The 25588-nt window shown below is 39.7% G+C and overlaps 1 protein-coding gene across 1 annotated transcript; it reads right to left on the bottom strand.

Annotated features, from left to right (window-relative positions):
• Positions 1-401: 401 nt before the first annotated feature.
• Positions 402-21215, bottom strand: pkp1a (plakophilin 1a). Its single transcript, XM_084721125.1, has 14 exons — positions 20987-21215; positions 17225-17343; positions 12893-13078; positions 12541-12728; positions 11231-11372; positions 10723-10930; positions 10459-10624; positions 8574-8691; positions 6259-6420; positions 5986-6162; positions 5506-5659; positions 3881-4064; positions 1926-2010; positions 402-1286 (listed from the first exon to the last, which is right to left on the bottom strand). The coding sequence occupies exons 1-14, from the start codon at positions 21171-21173 to the stop codon at positions 1212-1214; spliced, it is 2151 nt and encodes a 716-aa protein (XP_084577251.1). The 5' UTR covers positions 21174-21215; the 3' UTR covers positions 402-1211.
• Between the last annotated feature and the right edge of the window lie 4373 nt (positions 21216-25588).

Raw genomic sequence — 25588 nt, forward strand, 5'->3', positions numbered from 1 at the left:
CACACACACACACACACACACACACACACACACACTTAGGCCCAATTCCAATCTGGCCCCTACACCCTCTCTCTACACACTCTCACTGCACATGCATGTTTGTGTTAAGGGTCCACATTGAGTGTAGCTCAAAACCTGTGAGTTTTGAAGAGACCTACTACTACTACTACTACTACTACTACTACTACTACTACTACTCACCTACTTTCTTTCTAGTAGAAAGAACCTAGCTCCAGCAGATTGTACTGCAGGAAGAAAGTATTTTTTTTTCATGATGCTGCTAACAACAAGGTCTGTGGATTATCTTGAGAGACCAGGTCATGATTTTTGACTCTTCATGACAACAGCTATTTTTTTGGTGCTTTAAGCATCACAAGCTGAGTGCCACTGAACTCCATTATTCTGGAGAGAAGACAGACATCTCTCTGGCTGATATCTCTAAATCTCTGCATCCCATAATCAAAAAAAAAAAAAAAAATATTCCCCTGGCCTGTAGTGCTGTTTATCCATGAATGTAAGGAGTGTGCCATGTCACTGCCACATCTTTGTCAAAGCTATATATAATATTATCATTTAAGTACTTATTTAATTACAATATTCATCATGATGAATGTTCCTGGATTTTATCATAGAAGGGTTAAGGTGTCCCAAAGCTCACCGGTGTGTTTAAATGCTCCCCCTTATTTAAGTGACCATTCACAGCTGTGAGTGTGATTCTACACAGTTACACTCGGTCACTGAGTGGGAATGTGTAGTGCAGGACTGGAACTGGGCCTTAACATACAAAAAACACACTCACTCACCTATATACACAGACAGAAACATATCAAAATTAAATACATAGAACACCGCACGATTATTCATGAAATTAAAAGCTCTCTTTTCTCTAAAAGTATGTACAACATAAACTGGCTGTTAATTTGCTGGGCTCTTTCAACAAGGTTATCATGTGAAGAATGTAATTTTACTCTGCTTCTTCCAAGGGTGTGGCCACAGCAGTGTCTAAACACGCTGGTTTCCATCTGCAAGCACACACACGAGCACATGCAGGAAAAGAGGCAGAGAAAAGAGAAAATGTTTTAATCCTTCTGGTACAAATTTAGCTTGTTCTGGCGCCACCGAGCCTTCAAATCTGAATACAGGCAGAGTAAGATTCGGAAGCAGATCATACCTCTCAGGCTCTGTGACGCCGCTCCACCTATCCATTACACTCACTCGATAACTTGCACCGACTTGTGCACTGCTGTGGTGTTGTCATTTACAAAAAGTGATTTGCTGAGCCCCAGCTGTGGATAAAAACGTTAAGAAATCAGTTAAGGGTGTCACACTGATTCAAGTACATGCACACACACACACAACACACCCTTGCCCTAATTGTGTGAGGAAACATAGTGTGTCATCAATTTAGATGAGCCTCTGGCGAATTATGACAGTGTAGAAACTGGAGTTTTCCCTCTTTTGCCAACTTAACTGTCACTTTTTCCCCTTGATTTATGACTTGATATGTATTACTACTGTTCATATCATTTGCACATACTTACACACACATTTCATGAAAATCTCTCATGTTTTCTGTCTATCCTTCACCTCCTCCATGTCTGACTCTCACTGTCCTGACCTTTCCTTCATCTCGCCTCTATTTTACATGCACTTCTTATCCCATAACAGACAGCGAGCCTTAAAAACCAGTCTGTTGGGATTCCAGTGTGACTGTTTCTGTGTTCACTGAACTCTTGGGTGGGGCAGGAGGGAAGGGAAAGTGACTGCACAAGCCAGAGGGGTAATAATAAACACATTTCAGTGAGGCCCTCCCACTGCACATGCAAGGCAGAGTGTGCATGTCAACTGGAGAAATGGATACAATAGATTTGTAGTGTGTTTGTCTTCAGTCACACTTTTTTGCATTTCAGCTCTGCCTTATTTACCTTTTTCACAGCACCTTGCAAATTCTTCTCATTCCATAAGTTGTAGAGCAGCAGGGAAGCCGCTTTGCTGCCTTTGGGAAAAGACCTAGGACAGAAGGACAGATGTCGTTAGTGAAGAACAGGAACAGAAAATAAGGGGAAAAAACTAAGACAGGGCTGTAAGGAAAAGAAGCAGTTTAGGCACTGAAGGAATCATCTGTACTAATGAACTGCAGCGGTGACTCTACATTAAAAACTTCTTATACTTGACATTAAAGAGGAAGAATGCCACCAAATGGGCCACATTTATTTTTGGCACCATTGTATGCTGTTTGCAGTGACACTGAGTGAAATTAAATAATAATAATAAAAAAAAAACTCTGATTACTCTCAGTGGTAGAAAGAGTTTGGCTTTTATTCATCAGAGTTTTGAGATATCCATGCCTGAGATTTCTGTTCTCACATCAATACAGTGGAGACTAAAGCAATTTTTAATTCTTTTTTAGATGAAATTTCCAGAACAGATTAATGGTGTGAAAGCGAAGTTAATTTTTGTGCTGCACTTACAAACACATTCATACATGAATAGATGTGAGGCAAACAAAACAAAATTTGTGCCAAGTTGAAAATATTCAACTTGAGCTAAAAAATCTGCACGTGTTGCAGGGCTTTGCAGAGTTTTGTGTGGGAAAGCCACTGCCTGCCCACAGACGGCTGCTGAGCACCAAGGAGCTTTGGAGGAGAGAGCTGGAGGCAGAGCAGGAGCTTCTGGAGAAATAAACACAGAGAGTCATGAAGCTTCTTCTCTGATTTGGGGCTATTTACCAGAGGGAGAACTTTGGTTTTTTTTTTAACTTTCGGAAAACAAGTGGTTTTTATCTATCTTTTATTTATCTTCTCTTCCCTCTTCTCTTATCTCGCTTGTCAACCTGTCTGCACTTGCATGCTGCAAAGATGACCTCCACTGTCTGCATAACTTTGTCCATGTTGCCTGCTGACTGGAGGCTAAGAGCACTTTAACACATGCACACAATGAACACTGGCTGGTATTGGCTGACTTCTGCTGACTTCTGCTCTATGTGAACAACGGAGCGAATGATGTCAGATTATTTTCAATGTTGATTAAAATGTTGATCATTTTTTTGAGCCCAGGATGACGTCCTCAAATTTCTTGTTTTGTGCATTACTCAAAGATATTTAGTTTACTGTCATAGAGGACTAAAGAAGCCAGAAAATATTCACATCTAAGAAACTGGAATCAGAGAAAGTCTCTATTTTTCTGATTTTTTTCTTAAAACATGACTAAAATCAATTAATCAATTATCAAAACAGTTGGCAATTAAAATAATAATCAATTAATATTCGATAAATCATTGCAGCTCTAGAATAAAGCTATCAATTCTGGTGTACCTCAGGGAAGTCACAACATCAACAAACAGAAGTGTGTGTGGTTGACCCCTCTTACACTTGGCTCCTGCACTGCCCACATTAAGCAGAACAAGATATGACTTCCGTCTCAACAGGCTCACCTGCATTCACTCATGTCTGACTGTGCCCCGACATGAATAAAGACAAATGATACGGATAAGACTGCTTTCGGTGTGATCACAGAAAAGATTGCATCTGGAAAGAGGTGTTGCTGTTGATATTTATTTCTTTTTTCAAGCGGTGTGTGCACCACAGACAAAAAATCTTTTCATTGCCATTACATCAGGGTTGAGGCAGAAATCTCAAGACAGATCTCAAAACACATGGGCAGATAAATCTTAAAATGATCTGCTTGGCTAAATAACATTAGAGGTAAGTGAAAAAAAAACAACCCTTTAAGGTAAAGCGAGATAAGTTTATTTGTACAGAACCTTTCAAACACAAAGGCCACTGCTATACACACAGCAGGTCATACAAATGCACTTAAATTTGTCACAGCTTTGACAACTGAATCTCTCACGCGGATATGAATAAAGAAAAACACTCACCCATTCTCGCTGAGGTCGGCCAGTGATGACACCAGTTCACTGCTGATGACCTTCTTGCTGACCTCAGGGTCCGCCAACATCAGACTCCGCACTGTGTTGCAAGTTGTTGCAATAGTGTCGTCAGAGTTTCCCAGCTCCCTGGGATTAGTGAGGATGTTGGTAAGCTCAGGCATCATCTGCTTTGCTACACAGAAGACAAAGGAAACACACAGGACATCAGTTTTATGTGGAATATCATTATACTCATGTATCTGCAATACTGCTGCCTGCAAAAGAGACATATAACCAGGAGTGAAAGTAGGCCGGTATGTTATGGTACGATACGGTACTGCAAACCACTAAAAGATTCAGTGCCAATACACAGGACCAAGAGGAGGGCAGAGCAGCTACCTGTCAAAACCTACATACAACAATCAGCCATGAAAACAACTAGTTTTTTTTTAAGAAAGTGCTCTTCTAAATTGTTCCAGTGTATTTGTGCCCAGGACAGACGGATGGTGTTTTGAATCATGACAAACAGAACCCTGCTGCATTTCCAAAACTAGTTACTGTTTGGTAACATCAACTTCTGCTGCAGAGACTGCCATGTTTTGGCAGGCAGCTGTTTCTCACAAAATTCTTGTCAAAACTAGTTGTGATGTTTCATGATGTTCAGTTTTATTCCAACAAAACGGACACCAGGTCAAACATATGCAACTTTCGTGGTTGAAAGGGTGTGTTTTGTTTATTGCTGAAGTACTTTCTATTATTTCACAACCAAACCAACACTGGGTTTTTTGCTTTAATGGAAAAAACAAAGGCTATTCATGTGAACTTGAGAGACATTTTGAGACATTTTACTCATCATCCTTTCTTCTATACAGACAGAGATTTGTAAACTGTTCAACTGTTGTCTATCAATTTAGTTGTAGTTTTACTCTAATTTAAAACAAATCAAATTGTTATTATTTTTTTTATTATTATTGTTATTTTTTTATAAGTTGTTCTTAAGTTGTTCCATTATGTTCTTTCTACTCCTCATCAGCATAAAATTTTTTTTTACTGTGTGAGTTCAGGTATGCATAATAAATTATTGGTTAACTTTTAACAGGGGGGATGGACCCGGTTCATTTTGTTCATTTTGTTTTGTTGTTAGTGAACTAGCTCATAAACAACTCTTTTTTCAAGAGTAAACTAACAAAAAAGACCCCAAAAACCCCACACAAGTACAAGTGCGTCTGTGACTTCAGCACCATGAACAGCTACATGGATTTATCAGTACACACAGAACAGTCAGGCTACTGATATTTCAGAGCAATGGTCGGGGCCATTTACTCTAGCAAACAATAAATTCTCACAGACCTCGGTCAGATAAAGAATCAGTGAGTGAGTCAGACTTGACTAATATATTTAACTAACAAACCCCTCTAACCCTGCACTCTGTGCTACGAGAGGATGGAGAGGGGGGATGGCAGGATAAAAAGGGGGATGGCACCCATTTCAAATTGCGTACTGGGGATGCATGAAGCTGGTTTTGTTGTATGCATATATACAAATAACTTCAAAACAGAATAGAAAATGTAGATTTCCAGTTAAAAATATAAATACAATCTACTATACTACCAGCATTTCATGTTTTTCCTTACCCATGGAGGTCTGCAAACTGCTGGTTCGAGACATGTTGCCCAGCAGGGACATGGCCGTCTTCTGCAGGCTGTGGTTTGGAGACTTTAAAAGAGGGGAAATGTGTGGCAGAGCTCCCAACTTTTGAACCAGAATCTGGCTCATGACACTGGACCCCTGGAAGAGAAGCAAACACAATAAAGAGAAAAAAAAAACATTAGTTGTATCTCCCTTCTCATTTGCACTATGATACCAAATCCACTTTTGCATGCCTTTCAGTTTCCCTTGGTGTAGTTTTGTCTTTCTCTAATTACCTCCGAATCCCCGGAGGCAAAAGTTCCACCCTCCCACACAACCAGTCAGCTCTTCTTGAGAATTGTGCTGATGAGTCATTATTCCCTCTAACTGTGGCTCCATGGCTTGTCTCCTTTTTTAGATCAATCCGAGATAACCCATTAACACCATGAAAATGTAAGCCTAACAATTATAATCTTTGTCCTCACCGGTCCCTTGCTGGCAGTGAGGTTCTGCAGGGCACCACAGGAAGCTTCCAGGGTGGCATCCTTCTGGGACGAGCCCAGCAGCGACAGGTAGGTCTGCATGGCTGTTGGATGGCACAACCACTTCACACCTGATGGGGGGCTGTCATCTAACATTCCCTGTACCACATCGAATGAAAACTGAGGATAGAGGATGAGAAACAGGTGAGAAGGGGAGAGGGATTAGCTTGGATTAGCCAACAAACAGGGCTGTGTGTGATTGTGATTGATGCCCACCTCCTTTTGAGCTTTGCTGCTCTTGGGGCTGAAGCAGCCGATAGAGGAGTTTTTCCCAGGGTTTTCCTCTCTCTTAGTCTGGAATTTGCTGAAGCATTCTGGGGACTCGGCCTCCAGTTGGTAGGTCAAGTTATGGAGGATGCATGCACAGTTCTCCACAGACTAGAGAAGAGGAGAGCAAATTAACTACATTACACAAAAAATACCGCATATGTGAGTGTGTTTGAAGAGATATTGCAGCAAAAATGATTTGATAATTAGGGATGCACTGATTTATCAGCTAAACATCAGTACTGGCCAATATTTGCTTGTTGACTGCAAATAAGATGACATTTACCGATGGCAGTCTCCCATGTTTATCTATTGTGTCACATCATTTTTATGCTCACTAAATATTGTGTTGGTTATTTTCAGTCAGACTTGGACAATAGTAGTGAGTGTACCGAGCATCTGTTTCAGAGAAGAAGCCACTGACTGGACATGACCCCGGTATGACGTAAGACAGCAACATTTTTTTAGAATAAATATTTCTTTGTTTTCCTGGCACAATAGTGGGGCGAATAAAAACAAAATAAAAACACACACAAAAAACCCCCCAAATCATTGGTATTGGCTATCGGCTGAATTGTTATTTTAAACATTGGTATTGGCCTAAAATTTTACAACTGGTGTAAAGATTCTTGTTTGCAAGTTTCCCAGTTGCTGTAAGTTGGTTGGGCCCTATTTCATATGTCTTATGTTTCATCTGTTCAGCCTACCCAGCCTTCATTTTGAGCTCATCTACACACCTGCGAAAAAGATCTCGCAGGGTTGTAACATTATAATGTGGACAAAATCTGTCCACAGACAAACATATGAACACCTGGCAAAATATTCGAAACCTCTTCTGTAGTAGTTCCCTGTACAGCAGGTGATGAGTAATAAGGTTTCATACATGGTGTATATTACTAAAACCATTATAGCACCAACATGCATAAAGCACTGCCTTCTTCTATAACCACTGGGATTCCAGTTCACTCCAAGAAGATAGTTTACAAAGCTGACACAGAATACACTTTCCCTCTGTCTGTCAAACAATCAAATGGCACCAGTCATCCTCCACTACTTCATTAAAAGAAGCTTGTGTAAACTTCATACTTTCACAGACATGGTATTAAGCACATGTCCACACCCAAAACGTCCACAAATAACTGGGTAGATATTCAGTCTGCTAAATATATACACACAGCACAGACTCCGCCTGCAGTATCTACCTGATTATAAAAGTGTGGATGTGTGTACCAGCATGCCAACGTGCATACATACATTCAAGTGGGTGTATAAGTGTATGTACTTGTATATATGTGTGTACATGTGGTTAAGGATATATTTAGTATCTGGACTGAACACACTCTGTGAGAATAACTTACATGTTCTTTAGGAACTGTGAGTAAACTAGAACACGTCACCAGATATGAAACCAACCACTGCTGTTCTCATCTGCTTGCACATACACACCTCAGTGTTAAAGGGACAATATGGAAAAAACACAACAATGCTCTGAGCCAGCAAAATAACGTGTAGCCTCAGAAACTGACAAATAATCCTTAGTTATAAAGCCAGTGAAATGTTTAAGCCAATTTCTCTTTGCACCCCTTGATCAACTGTTACTTCCTTAATGAACTGATTAATCTTTCTATAAAATATCTATAAGTACTAAACGCTGCCTGTCATATTTCATAATATGTCATAATGGTGTGACCAACAGTCCAAAGAATTAAGATTCAGTTTCAGTGAGATAAAAAAATATATCAGTAAATCCTCACACTTGTGAATTTTATGTTGATTAATTGATTTACTGTTTTAGACACTACTTGGCAGCATCAATTTTACTCATAGTGATGATGGTGATGGTGTAGAGGGGCCTGGAGGAGCTTAAAAAGACAAGGGAAATGATCTCTAACACACTTGAAAATAACATTACAACCAACTTATGGATGGAGTTTGATGTGCAGAACCTCAGCTGCAGATCCAGCCTGCATATCTATTTCTATATCTATATATCTACATATATGTATGTGTGTGTGTAAACACTGTTTTATTTACTGTGAAGCAAAAATGTCAGATTTACACTTTGCACAGATAATCATTCAATTAAGGGAACTTAGGAACCTATTGCCATTTTGCATCTTAGCATTACATTAAGTGTTTGCTTTTGTTGTTTCAATTTTGGCCCTTCAAGGGGAAAAGTCTGGGCAACCCTTGTTCAAAATAACTTTTCTGTTTACTAGTGGTGGATGGGAAAAGGTTCTGCTGATTGAGATGAGACAGTTTACCTTGTCATCAGGGTTTTCCTCGGCCACACAGGACTGGACATAACTCATGAGAGAGTCGATGAGGCCGCGGCATTCCCTCATTGCATGCCTCTCCTTCTGTTGGGCGCAGCTCAGGTTCCTGCACACATTTCAATCATTTACTTAAATCCATGAGGAAACACTAACATGTAAAATATAGCAAGAGACACAGAAGTGTGAATGCTCCATTGTGCAAGTTGCACCATCACACCCTATTAACAAACATGACTGTGGTGATAAGGCACAAAGTGCACAAGGAACGATTTTGCAGTGCTAGTATTAAGTAATTGCAACAATACCTATTGTGCACTACACATTTACATGAATGAACTATTAGGGGCGCTGGAAAAAAGAGCTTCCCATTGTAATGATAAGTACCATACATTTAATTCGATTTTTTAAAATAATTTATGAAGTGTTTCATCTATAAAATGTTAGAAAATACTGAAAAATGTCCATCACATTTTCCCTGAGTGTCACCTTCACATGTCTTGTTTTGTCTCACCAACAGTCCAAAACCCAAATAACTTCTGTTAACAGTGATATAAAAGAAGAGAATCCTTACACTGAAGAACCTGAGAATGTTTGATATTTTTGCCCCAGGTGCCCTCGTGGCTCAGTTGGTAGTGTATATACCCCAGAGTCCTTGGCAGCTGCCATGGGCCTGATTCCCACTACTACATGTCTTTCCTCTCTTTTCATTGATGAATCTACTGATTGTTGACATCACAAAGCCTTGAAGGATGTCTGCGGCATCAAAACATTGCTTTATTTAATTCAGCGTATTGGGAATTATCAGTGGAGCGTGCAAATCATTTATCTGATCTCTGCCTTGAAAGCATGAAATTCAAACAGTTGAAGAAACAGAGACAAGGGTCTTCATGGAAGAACATTTTCATACTTTTTCTTAACTTTATTTTTCTTTTCATATGGTGGGTGGTGAACGTGCCACGTCTGATTCAGCAACCACTCCTAAGTTTAACTGTGTAAATGAGCTGCGTCAGCATGATGCCACCTGTGTGTATTTTAGCACAAGTTCATGAGATTTGTAACTAAGGCGTAATTAACAAACTGAAAATACCATATAAGGCCATGCATCCTGCCCATCTTGCCACAGCAAGGTGACAGATGACTGCAATGGGAGGAGCAGGTCAAGGAGAAGTCTCCATCACACAGACGGACATCAGATATCACGCCATCAGGCACTGCAAAGGCCTGCACTGCCAACAGGCATGACACTAATGGTAATAGCCAATTTATATTAATGATGATACTGTTATCTATCTATATTATCTATGGATAAATTAAGATGCAAATCGAGTAAAACAGGATAATGTCAACTGAAAACTGCTTCTAACTAATAAAATATATAATCCATGAGTGAAACATGTAGGTTGGGATAACAAAAGAGTAACTGCCAATGGCTCCTATACATGGACGTTATTTATAGTAGAGATGGTGGGGATATATCCCGATAACTTTTCTGACCAGCTAAAATTGTCACCATGACTAATCTGATATTAACTACATATGCATTTAAACCAAAAATAATTTCCATCTGCTCCCTCTTGTTTCCACTGGATTTCTTTGTTCCCGCTTACTTCACATGCAGTGATGCGATTGCTGGAGTGCATTTTGGACGAACCAGAAACAGTGCAATGCATTCTAGGAGAGGGCTCAAAGCTAACGCACAAGACAGTCGTGTTGTGGGTGGTTTGCCTTCTGTGATCATAACGCAGTGGTTTAGGTATCAAACTGAACATGCTGAACTCACTATAGACCAGCCATAGTAATAGTCCTGAGAAGGTTAACACTTTACAAACAAAAGTAATTAGGAGGCCTGTTGATCTTAATGAAATGTTCTCACCGCAGGCAGCCTGTGGCACTGTAGAAGACATCAGGGTGTATGTTGTTGTTGGTGTTGTCTGACCAGCAGGTGAACGGCACCACCACGTTCTCAGTCAGGGCAGGCAGTGCTGTAGTTATAAGTTCTTCCTTCAGCTCATCGGCGGAGGACAGGTTCCACAACAGGCCTTCATATCGTAAGAGAAGAAAAGTTATGAGCTTAAGGTTGAGGAATAAGACACGCTTCGGAGTATTTTGAGGTCCTGTCCCAATAAAAATATCCTACCAGTGATTTGTTTCTGGGTTTCAGTAGAATCTGTCTCCTTCAGTAGCTGTAGGGCTTTGGCTATACCACCACAGTGCTGAACCTCCAGCTTGTTGTCGTGGTGCTTGAACACCAGGTTCCTCAGAGCTCCAGCAGCAGCCTGGCTGACCCCGGGGTTGGGGCTCCGCAGCAGGGTAACCAGAGCGGCGATACCCCCCATTTGGTAAACCTGAGATACAGAAATGTGGAGGGAACAGGTACTGAAGACTTAAAGGCGTGGCAATGACATGACTCCACTACAAGTTTCAAAAAGAACTAGCAGCCAAGTCTGATGATAAATACTTTCTCCTCCCTTTCCCTCAAGGCAGGTTACACACAGGTCTTCACTGAGTGCTCCAACTATTGTATCAACCCTATAAGACAATCCTCACACAAATGTGATGTGAAAGTAAATAACGCTGCATGTTTGGAGGGTGTGTCTGAACAAGCGTTTACAGTATATTAGTGTGCCAGGAGTGTTTGCTCGGACCTCCTGTTTGGTGCGCTCGTCTTTGAAAGTGGTGTGTTGGATGAAGGTGGCTCCACGCTGCTGGTAGATCTCTTCAGAGTAAGACAGGTACTCTACAGCCTCCTTCAGGGTCATGTCTGACACCGTCGTCACACTGTTCACACTGCAGTGACAGGCACAGGAATGTAGGAGAGGGTCGGAAATTAGATAATGAATCAGTCAGATCAGTTCAATAAACAGCATGGACATAACATGGACATAAGTCTTGTGTATGTATCTGCAGGTTTATGCCTTTATCTGCTTGTGGATATATGCCAATTATGTATTTGAAAAATAAATGTAGCAGATGAATCTGCAAGCTCATGTTTCCTTTGCTCTGACAGATTCATCTGGCCACCCTCCTGTTAAGAGAGATTTTGATCCATCCTGGAGCTGGTCAGGCCAATTACAATCATTTAATATGGGCCAGGTTTGATACCATGATTGTAACCTCTGTACCTGCATTGTTTATTTCTTGCCCTTAATTTTTTCAATAACACATCTTTGTGTACTGTACTTAGTGTTTAGGTGTAATTTGATAAAGTTTGTCACCCAGCCACCATTTATTTGATGCTTTAAACTGGCCTAGCACAACCCTAAATTGCATGTGATGCTCAGTGCTACATTCAGTTTGGCTCTTTTCTGCATGACAGCAGAAGAGCATTTCCTCTAGTGCTGTGACTGTGGATGCTCAGGATGCAGTTAGGTTTGTTATGATGTTATGGTGTTTACGAACACCGCAACAGTGTCTCGCTACCATTCTTCATTAAATCAGACTGATAAAGGCTAGCTACTGGCTACAAGCCAGGCTAAATTAGTCAGAGCCAGCATGCTTGCAACTACAGTTTGGGGCCAAAAATCTGTGAAAAGTAACTCAGGTAAGAGTAGCATATCACAAGTCTACAACAACTATGCACAGTCATTTGAGAGTGAGAGAGAGTTACGTCAAATGTTTTGTTTGCATCCAGATGCATTTTGCTCAGCACACCAAGGAAATCAAAGAAGAACAGGCAGATCCCAGACTAAGTCACATTTGTGAATTAATCTGAGCATTGCAGGCTAAAGGCTACTGGTCCTTTTCTCACATTATACCTGGGACTGCATTCAAAAGATGACTGCCAACAAAATTAACTGTATAGACAAACCTTTACCATAAGACTGTGATGTGATCAGCATATAAAATACTGGACTATATAAATGTGCCTATAAGTTGTAGCCCACTACATACAAGTATAGTGTTACCCATGTCAACCTCTTCTAACAGCCTGTAAATGAAAGCCAGGTGAACTCACGCTGATTGCTGCTCTTGGACGTTGGCTATTTTGATGGTTCCCATCCTGCCGTCAGTCTGAGAGATGGCAGAGGGCGGCCGCATGAAGCGTGTCTGGCTGCTGGTCATCTGAGAGCCGTTGGTCATAGAATGAACGCTGAGTCTGTTTTGTCGAATCTGCTGGCTTTGGACAGTCTGCCCTTTGGCTCTCTACACAAAGAGAAATTGATAGTGCTTATAGTTGTACCGTGTAATGTGGAGTACTTGTAGTTTTTTCTGTTATTTGTTTGAAGGATTCTTCAAACAAACAAAAACGCATAAAAATGTTTAGGTATTTTAGTGACAGTCAATTTCATAAGAAAATAACTAATCACCATAACAGGTGCAGGCGCAACGGAAAATGGAGGAGCCAAGGCAGGGTCACTGCGACTGGGTTTCAGCCCGCTGGGACTCTTGGGCCAGGTGGAAGCATTGACTTGCTGTTCCCATGTGCCTGATGAGCTGAAATGTCTTGCTCCCGTGGTTCTACCGGCAATAGTGCGACTCCTCTGAGAATTATACTATAAAGAAAGGACAAATGGATCAGGAAGTTTACTCACATAAAAAAAACAGCATCTGTGCATTATTATATTCAAATTAGATTGAAAAATAGACACACGGCACATTATAAGAGGTCCATACTAACAAGTTGTGGAAAAGTGACAAAAAGAGAAAACCTAACAGGAACACCATTATCAGCTAAATCACCTTAAAGGAATAGTTTAGATTTTTTGAAGTGGGGTTGTGTGAGGTGCTTATCCACAGTCAATGTATTAGGCAGATGCCGGTTGGCACACCTCCAGTTTGGAGAAGCAGCAGGAGTACCATTTGAAGTTTAAGTGTACCAGATATTTAGAATATTTTCACCACTTAACTTAGCCATGTGACAGTCTTTTATAGTGGAAAATCATCCTGCTGCTACTCCTGTCAACCACCATCTACTGTAGGCAATACAATGTAGGTCATTAACCCCCTTCAAAACGTCCAAACTGTCCCTTTAAGGCTTTTCTGTGGCAACAATCCAGGCCAAGAAAAAAGACAGCAGGCAACCAAGTTTCCACAAGAACAGTTGTCAAAGAAATCCCCTGTAAACCAAGTCAGAGGAATTTGACCTGACACAAAGCTTGCATACCTCTTCTTCTTCTCCTTTTCTTCAGGTTATTACCAGAATGAAACCGATCACACAAACCAAAGTAACATAATATCTGTCACTGGAAACTGCTCAACTCAACATCAGCAGTTGAGCAGTTTCTCACAGAGGATCTTTGTGTGTGCAAGTCAGAAACAGCACCCGTTAAACCTGTCTTCACAACCCTGATGCAATGAAACTGCTTAATCTCAAGTAATTACATTTTGTTTATGTACCCATTTTATTTGGACTATTTGGCTTTTTGGCTTTGTCTGTGTGTTGGTGTGCACAATGCACACCATTCAAGCTTTGCCACAAAGTAACCAAGAAAGAAACTTGTCATAGCCTGAGCAAAATGACAGAACATGTCTTGCTCATGCTTTAATGATTAGTCATTCTCACATTAAACCTTTGTGTCCTATTGGCTTATTTGAAAAATGACGGAAGAAGAAAATTCCAGACAGCAAGTTGAACACAACGAATATTAGTGAGGAGGGAAATATGCACCCCTGAGATAATGAAAGAAACTTTCCCTTCATCATCACCCAAAAATCATAGACTTCACAGTTTAAGAACTTGTAACAACTTTATCACAATTAATCACTGCAGCTGACACGGCGATGAATCAGGAAGAAATACTAGCTAATGGGGAAGCATGTGGCTCTACACACACACAAACAGAGTACACGCTGTGTAACGACTCTCTTTCTTGTTTAAACCGGACTGGTTGCTCAGTTACCAACTACTTAACAGCAAAAGCATGATGGAGTAGAGCTCTGTCAACAACACATGTGATAAGAACTGACAGCATATTTGCTCTCTGCAAGCTCCCTCCATTTCAGTATAGCCTGACTGAGCCATTGTCCGGGGCCTTCCTTATATCAGAGACTGGACAGAAGAGACGGACTCAAATTCAGAAGAGCAAATACAAGCAGCACGGGAAAACAGAAAGATTCTTTTCTGTCACAAATTAAATAAGAAATATTGAACTGTGCAATGCCACCATCACCAGTGTAATCAAATTCAACACTGATTACTGGAGTGATGGTGATGCAATAGGAAGGAGGAACACTAAAACACATAACAGCCTTAACTACAGTAAAAATAACCATCTAGACATCAAGCATGGACCTGTTTTTTGGTCAAGATAAAGAAACAAACTAATGCATGATTAAGTATTCAGTAATGTCAGCAATCCAAAACTGCAACACTGAAAAATATGACTGGATCTTCTGCTGTTTGATTTGTGTTTCTCACTTTTGGTTTATATTTCAAGTGCTGTGGCTTATATTAAATAGAATAATATGCCGTTTATGGCTATTTGAACTGCAGTGCTTGTTTTTCCATGTGCAATTGCTATATACTGCACCTTTAAGCTTTCTTCTTTTTTTTTTAACAATAAAGCTCTGTCAAGTATCAATTTATCAGTAGTTTTGGGTTGCTGATGTTCTTTGTGTTCTCACTTACATAATGATGTGTCTACAGTTAATGTTTTCATTCAATACAGCAGTGCCAAAACATGCTTTACTGAGTGACGCGTAAAACAAAACAGTGGAACTGAAACTATTGTAGCTCTGCAAGGCAACATGCTTGTGTAATTTAGTTAAGGTGACAGTCATCTCAGCCACAAAAACACGATGTGACAGAGATGTATTTCATGATGTTATGATTATGAGCCTTCATCAGCAATAACACATCAACACACTCCCTAAACATGCCTCAATGCACTGCCAGTGGGTCAGGTCACGCCAACCTACACGCACACACATGCACATACAAACACTGAAAACCACACTGATGAAGTCAACATTACTCCTCTGTGGAATCTGGATTAGTGCAGGATTGTGAATGTGTTGAACTCATCCTGACTCTGAGTGACACCACAATTATCAAGACATCCAAAAAGAACATTTGTCCATATCTAAAATAAAGAAATCACACAGGCCTGGCTGCCACATACAGAAGTATGTTCTATTAACAGTTGATTATACTAACTATCATGTTACACACACACACACACACACACACACACACACACACACACACACACACACACACACACACACACACACAGAGCATTCCTTTAAATATAACTAAAGGTGATTAAATTAAAAGGTGACAACGTACAAATACAATCATCTAACTGGTGCATGGTTTTTGCTGTGTGGTAGGGCATCAGCAGCGTTGCCAGGTTTGTGTGATAAAACCAAACCAATAGCAGATCAAAACCAGTCCAAAACCAGACCAACGGCCAATAAACCAGCACTGACAGGTGGAGAGCATAGTCACATCGCGTTTTTGTGTTTATGTGTGCCAGGTCTGTATGTGTACTTGCTGATCTGGAGTCAGTTTGGTAGGATATGGGTAGAAATAAATTATTTCATTTCAAATATGGATGTGTATTTATAGATATTATTAATGTAATTTGAATGCTAAATAGGTGCAACCAACCACAAATAAATTCACCCCACAACAACACTTAAAAAGTAGCCTAATTTAAAGGACAAAACACAGACCTGGCAACCCTGGGCATCAGACCAATCAATGTGACCACAGAAATGAAAAACTGGCGACTACACAGCAAAGCCATGTATGGTATATTTAATAAAACAATGATATAAATTACCAGGTTAAAAGACTGTCATACCTATCAATGCCCTCTGTGATTCTGTTATTGGTTATAATTACATCATCAGAAACCAAACCTCTGACTGTCAAGTTTCGAAACATTGAAGTCCACCTCCAGTCATGTTTTAAACAATATAAAATGCTCTCTAAGAAGTAACATAACCACACCTCCACCCTTAATCTTAAGTACCTGCACCTGGGTTGTCCTTTGTTTTGCTAGCTAATCAATAACCAATTACATTTGGCTTCTCCTGTGGGCTGGACATTGATGCTAATGATATTTATAGTGTAACCCCCTAAATAAACAGGATTGGTTCCCTACGTTCATGGCATCATATACTCAGCCTGACTGAATCCATTTATTGAAACTGCTTTTGCTCAATGCAGTTTCAAAGCCAAGAAATGATCTAACGATCTAACTGAATCTGACATGAAAAACACCACATGGGTGTGTTAACAAGCGAATTTTGCATGTGTGGAAAAAAAAATCAGGTGAGTGTATGTCCATTCAATATGAAGTTGGAGCCAGTAGGCAGTTAGCTTAGCTTATCTTAAAGACTTGAAACAAAGGGAAACAGCTAGCCTGGCTCTGATCTGCCTACCAGCTCCTCTGGTTTGCGTCAGAATATTTCTTGGAGTCTTCCTTGTTGCTTAATGTCAGTGCACCCGGCCACAAAACAGACCCACACAGAACTCCTCGTAAAACCACAACTTGTCATTTTGACACTTCGATATTTGTATGAATTTAACAAACAAGATATAACATGTTAATGAGCTTTAGAGGTAGATTTTGTTACCTTCACTGTAATGTACTGTTAAGTAATTGGTCCTTCAATGCCAAGTCTGTGAAAGGGAAAAGAGTTTGTCCTCTGATTGTCTGTGCAACTGTTTACATGAGAGAAACAATTACCGTCTTGGTGTAGCCTGACGACATAGAGGAGCTGACGCGGTTGAGGGTGCCATTTGCCTTGGTTGGAGAAAACTTGAATGTTCCAAACTCATATGTTGTTGAAGACTGGGGAGACAGGCCTGAAAAATGAGCAGACGAGAGAAGAACTGAAATAGACACAGAGAGAAGAAGAATGCAAGACAGGTAGAACAGATGGAACAAATCCAGGTATGATTTTGTTTTTAACCCACATGATGTTAGTAGGGGCAGTATGACAAAGAACAAAGGAATCTGGAACACACCAATACAGATTGATGTTGTCAAGGTGATAATGACTTGGACGAAAAGGCATAAAACATACTGGTAGAACAGCATGAAGGTACTGATGAGAACTCTTTATGTGGGTTTCAGGTTTCAAAAACATCATATTACATTACTTTAGCATAGTCCACTAGATGGTAGTGATTTTTTTTCTGGTGAGGCCAGCAGAGGTCACGGGTTTGGTAGGTTTTCTGTTAGTCAAACTTTACACTTAGCCAACATTTTAATCACCTTAGTCTGTCTGCCCTGGTGGATGATTAATGGGAACATGAGACTCACTGACATATTGTGCCAACTATAAGTCTGTGATTTCACAATTATGAGATTATGATTATATCAAAACAACGGCATAATCATAATCATCAGTGCTAACGTATGTGATGTCTATGTAAGAAAGGAAGAATTCTCCCAAAGTAACAAAAGGACTATCTCAGTGGCTTTAAAGGGTCAGTTCACCAAAACCACAAAATACGTGTTTCCTCTCTTAGCCTACTTCTCGTACTATTGTTTTAATTGCATGTGGTTTTAGGTTTTGTTATATCTGTTGCCTAAATGGAGGAAATAATATGTCTAAGTCACAGACCTCACTGTGGACTGTTTTAATAGAGCTGATTTTTGCAGAAGAAAGCAGTTTCAGTTGTACCGCATCCCTTGTGCTGAACATAGAAACATTTAGAGCAGTTTGATTGATTTGAATGAACAAACTCTTCTCTGGATGAGCAATCTCTTCCTGTAGACTTAGTTGAGCAATATTTTCTTCCTCTATCTTTAACTGGGTGAACACCACAAGCAAAAATCCAGAATCCAATCCAAATCCAAAAACCTCAGAACATAAAAAACAAAGTAATCTGCATGGCTTGATACCAAGAGAGAATATACCTGTGTGTGCCTTTTTGTAATTTGGTTGAACTGCCCCTTTAAGCAAGACTGACCAGAACTGGTCTTGGTCTTGTAACTCATGAACACTGACAAATCTATTCTATTATATTAAATCTATTACTGGCCCCAATATTAAATTAAGCAGCCTGATAGCCTAAGGGCTGTGTGACATCCTAACCTTGTGGTCATATTTCTTATTATTCAGTGTTTGTCTACTGTTATGTGTTCTGTAGACATGTTTCACCCTGAGCAAAGTGCTGAGGGTTTACTTTTAGAGACTTTCTTTTCTTTTTATAGCACTGAATTTCTCTTAAATAAAGACAGCATGAAAAATAAAGACTTAAAGGGGCAAACCAATTTCAATTTTCACTGTAAATAGTTAATTTTGAAGCTCTTTGGTATGCATACCAGAGATAATAAAGCATTTATTCTTCAGGCACAAGTTTTAAGTTTTTTTTTCTGGAATCAATGCTACCTGGTTTGGCTGTATGCCGTTCACATGAGCTATAGTCTTCTGTACTACAAATGACAATCATTTGATGAAGGCCAACTTTAACTTTAAACTTTAGACCAATTTAGACTCGTCCTTATCATGCACACTACAAATTTCACAATCACTTGAAGCTTGAAAGTGACAGTGAAACAATAAAAAGTAGCATATAGCCTAGATACTCTTCACAGATGACCAAAAAATTCAACTGATATATCCCTCTGTTTCCATTTCAGAAGGATCTCACCTCAACAAGAAGACCTGCACACATTACATGAGATAAAAATATTTTGTTTCTCACTGTTGAAGGATCTTTGTAAAGCCTCTTGCAGTAACACCAAATACCAGAGCTGTTTTGAAAGACTAAAATGTAATTTTCTAAATGTGTGTGGGCTTTGGTTAGCCCATGGGCTACATTCCTAACTTAACAGAGAGACAAAACACTCAACAACTCTGGGACAAAATCACAGCAACCAACGATCACATTTAATACAGACAAAAGTCTATTTTTGAGTCTATCAAGCCTATTTTGGCATTATCTCTTACCAGGCTTGGGGAGTAATCAATTACACGTTAGAAGATTATGTAATCTGGATACAAAAACAGTTACAGATAAAAGATTACATAATTAGATTACAGTTGCAGTTAGTAAAACGTATTATTAGCAGGATTACAATTTCAAAATAAAGATCAATATAATACCATGCACAGTGTACACACAGGCCTCTAGTGAAAAAATGTTTTCATTAGGTGGAAATTTTGCCATTTTCTGTCTTTAAATCAATCAATCAATAAACTGTCCACAACAAAGACAGGAACAGCTGGACAAACTAATAATAATCCTAACAACGAACATAAAACTCTTTGAACTGTAACGATACGCTGTTTTTAAATGACTATTAGAAATTAAACTGCATCTATTTTGATAATCGATTAATAATTTTGGGTCACTTTAACTTTTCTTTGCTCCCCTCTGACAATAAACTGAATATTTTTGAGTTGTGGACAAAACAAGACAGTTGAGGACGTCATCTTGGATTCTGATCAACATTTTTCACCATTTCTGACATTTTATGGACCAAACAACTAATTGATTTATGGTCAACAGATTGATTGATAATGAAAATAGCCATTACAGGAACGACTTGGAAAATTAGTCCAAACATTTTTGGACCTCTTTTTCAACTGACACAAGACAGTGACAGGATTAATAATCGATCAATATTATTTAGTCATTTAAAATAAATAAATAAAATAAAAACTCTGATTTCAGCTTCTTAAATGAGACAGTTTCACCATTTTCTGACATTTTAAGGACCAAACAACTAATCAATTAATTGAGAAAATCGATCGATTCCTACATGATGAAAATAATAGTTAGTTGTAGCCCTAAAAACACCATATTAGACTAAACAATTTAACCATCTTTTATATTGAGGTAATCCAAAAGTAATGGAAAGTAATCAAGATCCTTTAATGATGTGATAATTGCATTACAATACTGACTACATTTTTGACAGGTGAGTCGTAATTGTATCGGAATACCTTTTAAAGTAACCCTCCAAGCCCTGCCTATTACTGGTTAACATACCTCTGAACACCTTTAAAAAGCTATCACCATAACTCACCACCAGTCACTTTGTTATTCTCCCTCCAGTCACCATTCTCTCACACTACAGACTGAAAGCGGCTGAAATGTTTATTCCCCCCTTTTCAGCAAGGGAATCATATTGGAGCAGTCTGTGTTTCCGTACTTTATTTGACCAAGAAACGCATCATGGGAAAGGCTCGGTCTGTCTGAGCGTTACAGCTGTTACCTTTGGGGAAACTGTGTGACGCACGCTTACCTGGACGCATTAAAAAGCTCTGTTACCAGTTAAGAAGTGTAAAAGTACCATGTTATGATGCCTGAAAGACAACACCTGTGTCCATGGTAAATAATAATAACGTATCTGCTGTTTACGGTTATTATAGGTCGCATTATGAGGTGGTTTGAAGCCATCTTTCTCACACTTGTGGGTGAAGGAGACAGTGTGTCGTTCCTTGCATTGTTGTTGATGACACTGATAGATTTTAAAAGGCGTTTTACTTACTCGTGGGTGAAGGAGACAGGGTGCCGTTGTTCTTCACTTGTTTGGACTTGCCCCTCTTGATGGTGTGCACCTGCTCCAGCACGCGCTGCTGTCCCGAGCGCAGCTTGTCGTCGGAGGGCAGCGCGAGCGACGTGTCCTCCGCTCGCAGGTTGGTCATGGCTGATTTCAGCGGGTCCGGAGCCATCATCTTCCCGCCTCGGTGCCCTTTCTTAAACAGGTCGATTCAACCAGCGTCCAAACGAAAAGTAAAGGCGCAGACCCAGAGGAGCTCGACTCGACGACAGCGGCGGCCGGTGCCAAGTGTGCAGATAAACCAAGATGTTCCCAGAGCCACGGCGGTGGACTCCACCCTCCGGACCGCGCCCCGTCGAGGTGGGGCCGACCAGGGAAAGTTCACAGGCAGGTGTGGAGCGCAGGGAGGAGCAGAGGCACACAGACACACGTTCACAGCTCACAACTGTGGAGCAAGAGGAGGGGACTAACAAATACTGTTGAGGAAATATTCCAAGTAAAAAACTCACTGTATGGCCTGCAGCATTTATTGTTTCACCTCAGCAGTGGTGGAATGTAATTTAGTGTAGTTTGGCAACTTAAGTGTCTACATCCGAGGAGCTAAAGTATTTAACTTTTATTCACTTTTACTCTTCTGCTTCAACGCCGATGGGCTCAGATGGCGTTAAAAACGTTAAAAGTATATACGTTAATTATGGCATAAATATCACAAATGTCTAATAGGGTACTAGCAGTGTTGGAGAGTAACTAGTTACATGTAACTACTTATTTGTTACTCATTACATGTAACTAGTTAAATGTAATCAAATTACAAAACAAATTTAATCAGTAATCCATTACAGTTACTGGGGAAAAAATGTAATTAAATCCAAATATACTTTTGAGGTTGCCTGGTGGAGATCTGCAATCTGCACCAGTCTTGCACTCTTAACCTAGCATGCATGTGTTTGGACTGTGGGAGGAAGCCGGAGAACCTGGAGAGAACCCACGCAGACACGGGGAGAACATGCAAACTCTGCACAGAGAGGCCCTGACCCAGCCATCCATTCAAACTCAGGACCTTCTTGCTGTGAGACAGTAGTGCTAACCGCTGTACCACCGTGCCGCCCCGCAGAACTAGTAAAAATACAAAATGTAGATTTGCAAGGTCAAACAAACAACAACCAATCAAGCAAATCAAACCAACAGAAATCAAGTACTAGTTCCATAAAAACTCTTATGTGCAAGAACATGCATGTGTACCTGTGTATTTTTAGATGCAAAAAGTGACACTTTTAGTGTGTTCTTTGCGAGATATTTTTTGCAGGTGAAGCACAATGTGTTTGTCTTTCTGTCCTTACAGTAAATCTTCTTCTCATTGTTACATGCTGTAAACTGGAGATGTGTACCCTGCAAGTCACCAACCCTAAACTGAATTGGCCTTACGTACCTGGACATGTCCGTCTCTGTTTGGTCAAACAGGCAAAGAGAGAAGCCCCTAACTGAAGCTCAAGTGGTTGGAGGAACAGCTGGCTGTGGGCTGTTGGCTGATAGCATGTTTATCATTTCAGTTTTGGCACTTCTTATTGTTTTATAATCTTATATTATAACTAACAACACAAAGGCCATAATTTTCACCAGAGCATTTTATAATTTAGTAAAATTGATTTATTTTATTTTATTTTGTTTAAATAGAACTGACAAAGTCGAAAAGTCAAAGTCAAAGTCGAAAAGTCAAAGTCAAAAACATCTTGATCCATTAAACAAATTTATGTAGTACTTTTATTTTTATTTAAAACCTAAAAACAAGTCAGTGTCGACCCTAACACTACAGGAAGGTTACGTGAAACTGTTTAGAGGTTTTGCACCTTTTTTGTTACAGCCCATTCCCACTGCCAAACCAGTTTTTTGCCAGTTAGCATGAACAATTAATCAGCTGTCCTTTGGCTCACGGCCAACCTGTCCACAAAACCTTAGACAAGTCTGTGAATCCATTTGGAAGTTATATGTCTTGTGGTGTGAGGCCACTCCCATTACAACGCCCCTGTTTAGCCCAAAGGCATGAGCCCAAACACATACCTTCACAAAAGCATATACACTTGAGTCTACACGCCAAATTTCAGCGTTTTAGGGTGTAGACCATGGCTGCAAAGGGCGGAGAAATGTGGACCAAACGACAGACCAACCAACCGACTGACAGAGCAAGCTATGGAGCTGCTGATTGCCTCTAAACATTTCAAAGAGAAATATTGTACTTTTTATTCCATGTTTTTTAATGGTTTTGTTTATCTAATTATCAGAACTTTTCTCATTTATTTCTTGTTGCCATCTTTTTTGAATAAAAAAATATTTTTTGAAGACTTTGATTTTACAAAAATGAATAGGTTAAGTGCACAGAATATTTTTCATCAAATGCAAAGAAAGACACTGAACTAGATCATCATAGCATTGAAGGGAGAGTTCTCCCACAAATAAAAAAAAATTACATAATCTTCCTCTGGCCTGCAGTGCTATTTATCCATCCAGATTGTTTTGGTGTGAGTTGCCGGGTTTTGGAGATACCAGCTGTCTTCTCTCCAATATAATGGTAGTAGATGACGCTCAGCTTCTGGTGCTCAAAGCACCAAAAACCTCCCCAAAAGACCCAAAAAGCAATTTCATGCAGGAACTACTGTGCTCTGTATATCTTTGACATTTATAGACTTTTGCAGAACTGCACACTTTTTGATGTGCATATTTATCTCATTTCTCTACTTGCATTTTTATGATTGTTGTGTGTATTATCACTTAATGTAAAGCACATCGTGTTGCTCTGTGTATATGTGTTTGCTATATGAATAAAGTTTGCATTGAGTTTAGTTGAGTCGTGGCAGATTCTACTTTAGGAAGTAGTTCCCACATGAAACTGGTCACATAAAGGTCTGTGGACTGTCTTGAGTAACTCGGTCATGATTTCTGGCCAGGATTTTGGGATGAACTGTCCCTTTAACTTCAAATAGCTCTGCATGTCTGTGTCAGATTCTCCTGACATCACCAGTACTAGAAAATAGCTAAAATTTTGATGAACCTGTGTGTAAGGTATGATCTCTGAGTTAGATTAAGCTTGACTACTTTTTACTATGTGGTTTGTATCTAGGCAAATTGTGGAGGACAGGTCAGGGCATGACCAAGTATAAATGAACCTGGGGAGAGAGAAAAAGAAACGGAAGAATTAGACAGAGAAGGACAGACATGGACAAGGTGAAGAAAAACAGAAAGCAGAGAGGGGGGGAAATGACGAGGACACGCTCTCTGCATAACCGGATTGTTTTGGCAAAGTTTCTACAGGTGACACTTTCCCACCACACCCTTCGCCTCAGCACTGCCAAGGTAATAAATGAAATGTTTGATGTGAATGTGTGTTTATGACATGTAAGCTAATGTGGCTGTAGATAAAACTAAGCCCCATTTGGAGTATGTATTTATATTTATCTAAGAGAGGAAGGATCTTGAGTCAGACATTTTTTGTTTGGTCTACTGGGTGTAAATTCATCCATGCAGACGATAGTATAGACGCAACACAAGTTAGTTATTGTTGGCTGCAGGCCAGACTGAAAAAGAGACAAATCACATGTAGTATTTAAACCAGACTAAAGAGATTTTAGAGTGACTACCGAGTGAAACTAAACTCCTATCAGTGTGACTTGATACTTACCTGATTTAAAGTGAGATACGGCCATGAGCAACCTGTTAACTATGCTAGTTATATTCTGGCACTGCTGCGATGCTGGTAGGCTCATGTGGTAAGTACCACACCCAGCCTGAGGTCTTTGTGTGTGTGTGCATGTGTCACTGCTCACCACTGGCAGTTTTTGGCAGCATGGCATTTGTAAGTTGAGCCTTCGCAGACAGATAACACTCTGACTAATGTCTGCCAAGAAAAGGGCCACAAGTCTGAGTGTGTGGAAGTGAACAGATGTACAGGTTGTTCATAACTTTGACAAGAGACATGTATGAAGCCAAATGTCACTCACAAACTGTAGATGCAGGGCGAGTGTGAACAGCAACACGCTTGAGAGGCCGGTAAAACTGTCAAAAGTGTCAATATTTCAAATCTTTTTCAATACCGTATGTTTAAAACAATATGTGCTACATTATTTGGGCATTTGATAGTATCAAAAGTACCAAAGCTATAAAAAAAAAGTGCTCATTCAAGCTTATGCTGTAAAAAGTTACACAGAGTTAATTGAACGTAATTTTTTTTTTATTATTTTAAGAACATTTTAGATCTTATACACGAGTTCTTCTAACTTCAGTGCTTCTGACTTGAGTTGAATGAATGCACTTGTACAGAGTTCAATCAACTCACTGAATTAAGTTTATTAAGAAACATGAGCAGCATATTAGCAGATTTCCCAGCATGCATTCTTTGAGAGTTAAAACTCTCCTACAATCCTTTTATTTATAGTTTGAAGGAAGCATATGATGAAAAGTTGCTGCGTCTCCAATAAATTTTAAGATAAGTCATGGTTGCTTGTTTTCACAATAATGATGAAGGTTAGTATTGAGTTGGTTAATTAAAAGTTAATAAAATACAGTGCAATAAATCCAAAAAGAACGGGGACAAGTCCA

Source organism: Lutjanus erythropterus, chromosome 6, assembly GCF_056507025.1.
Source record: "Lutjanus erythropterus isolate fLutEry1 chromosome 6, fLutEry1.hap2, whole genome shotgun sequence".
Lineage (NCBI taxonomy): Eukaryota > Metazoa > Chordata > Actinopteri > Lutjaniformes > Lutjanidae > Lutjanus > Lutjanus erythropterus.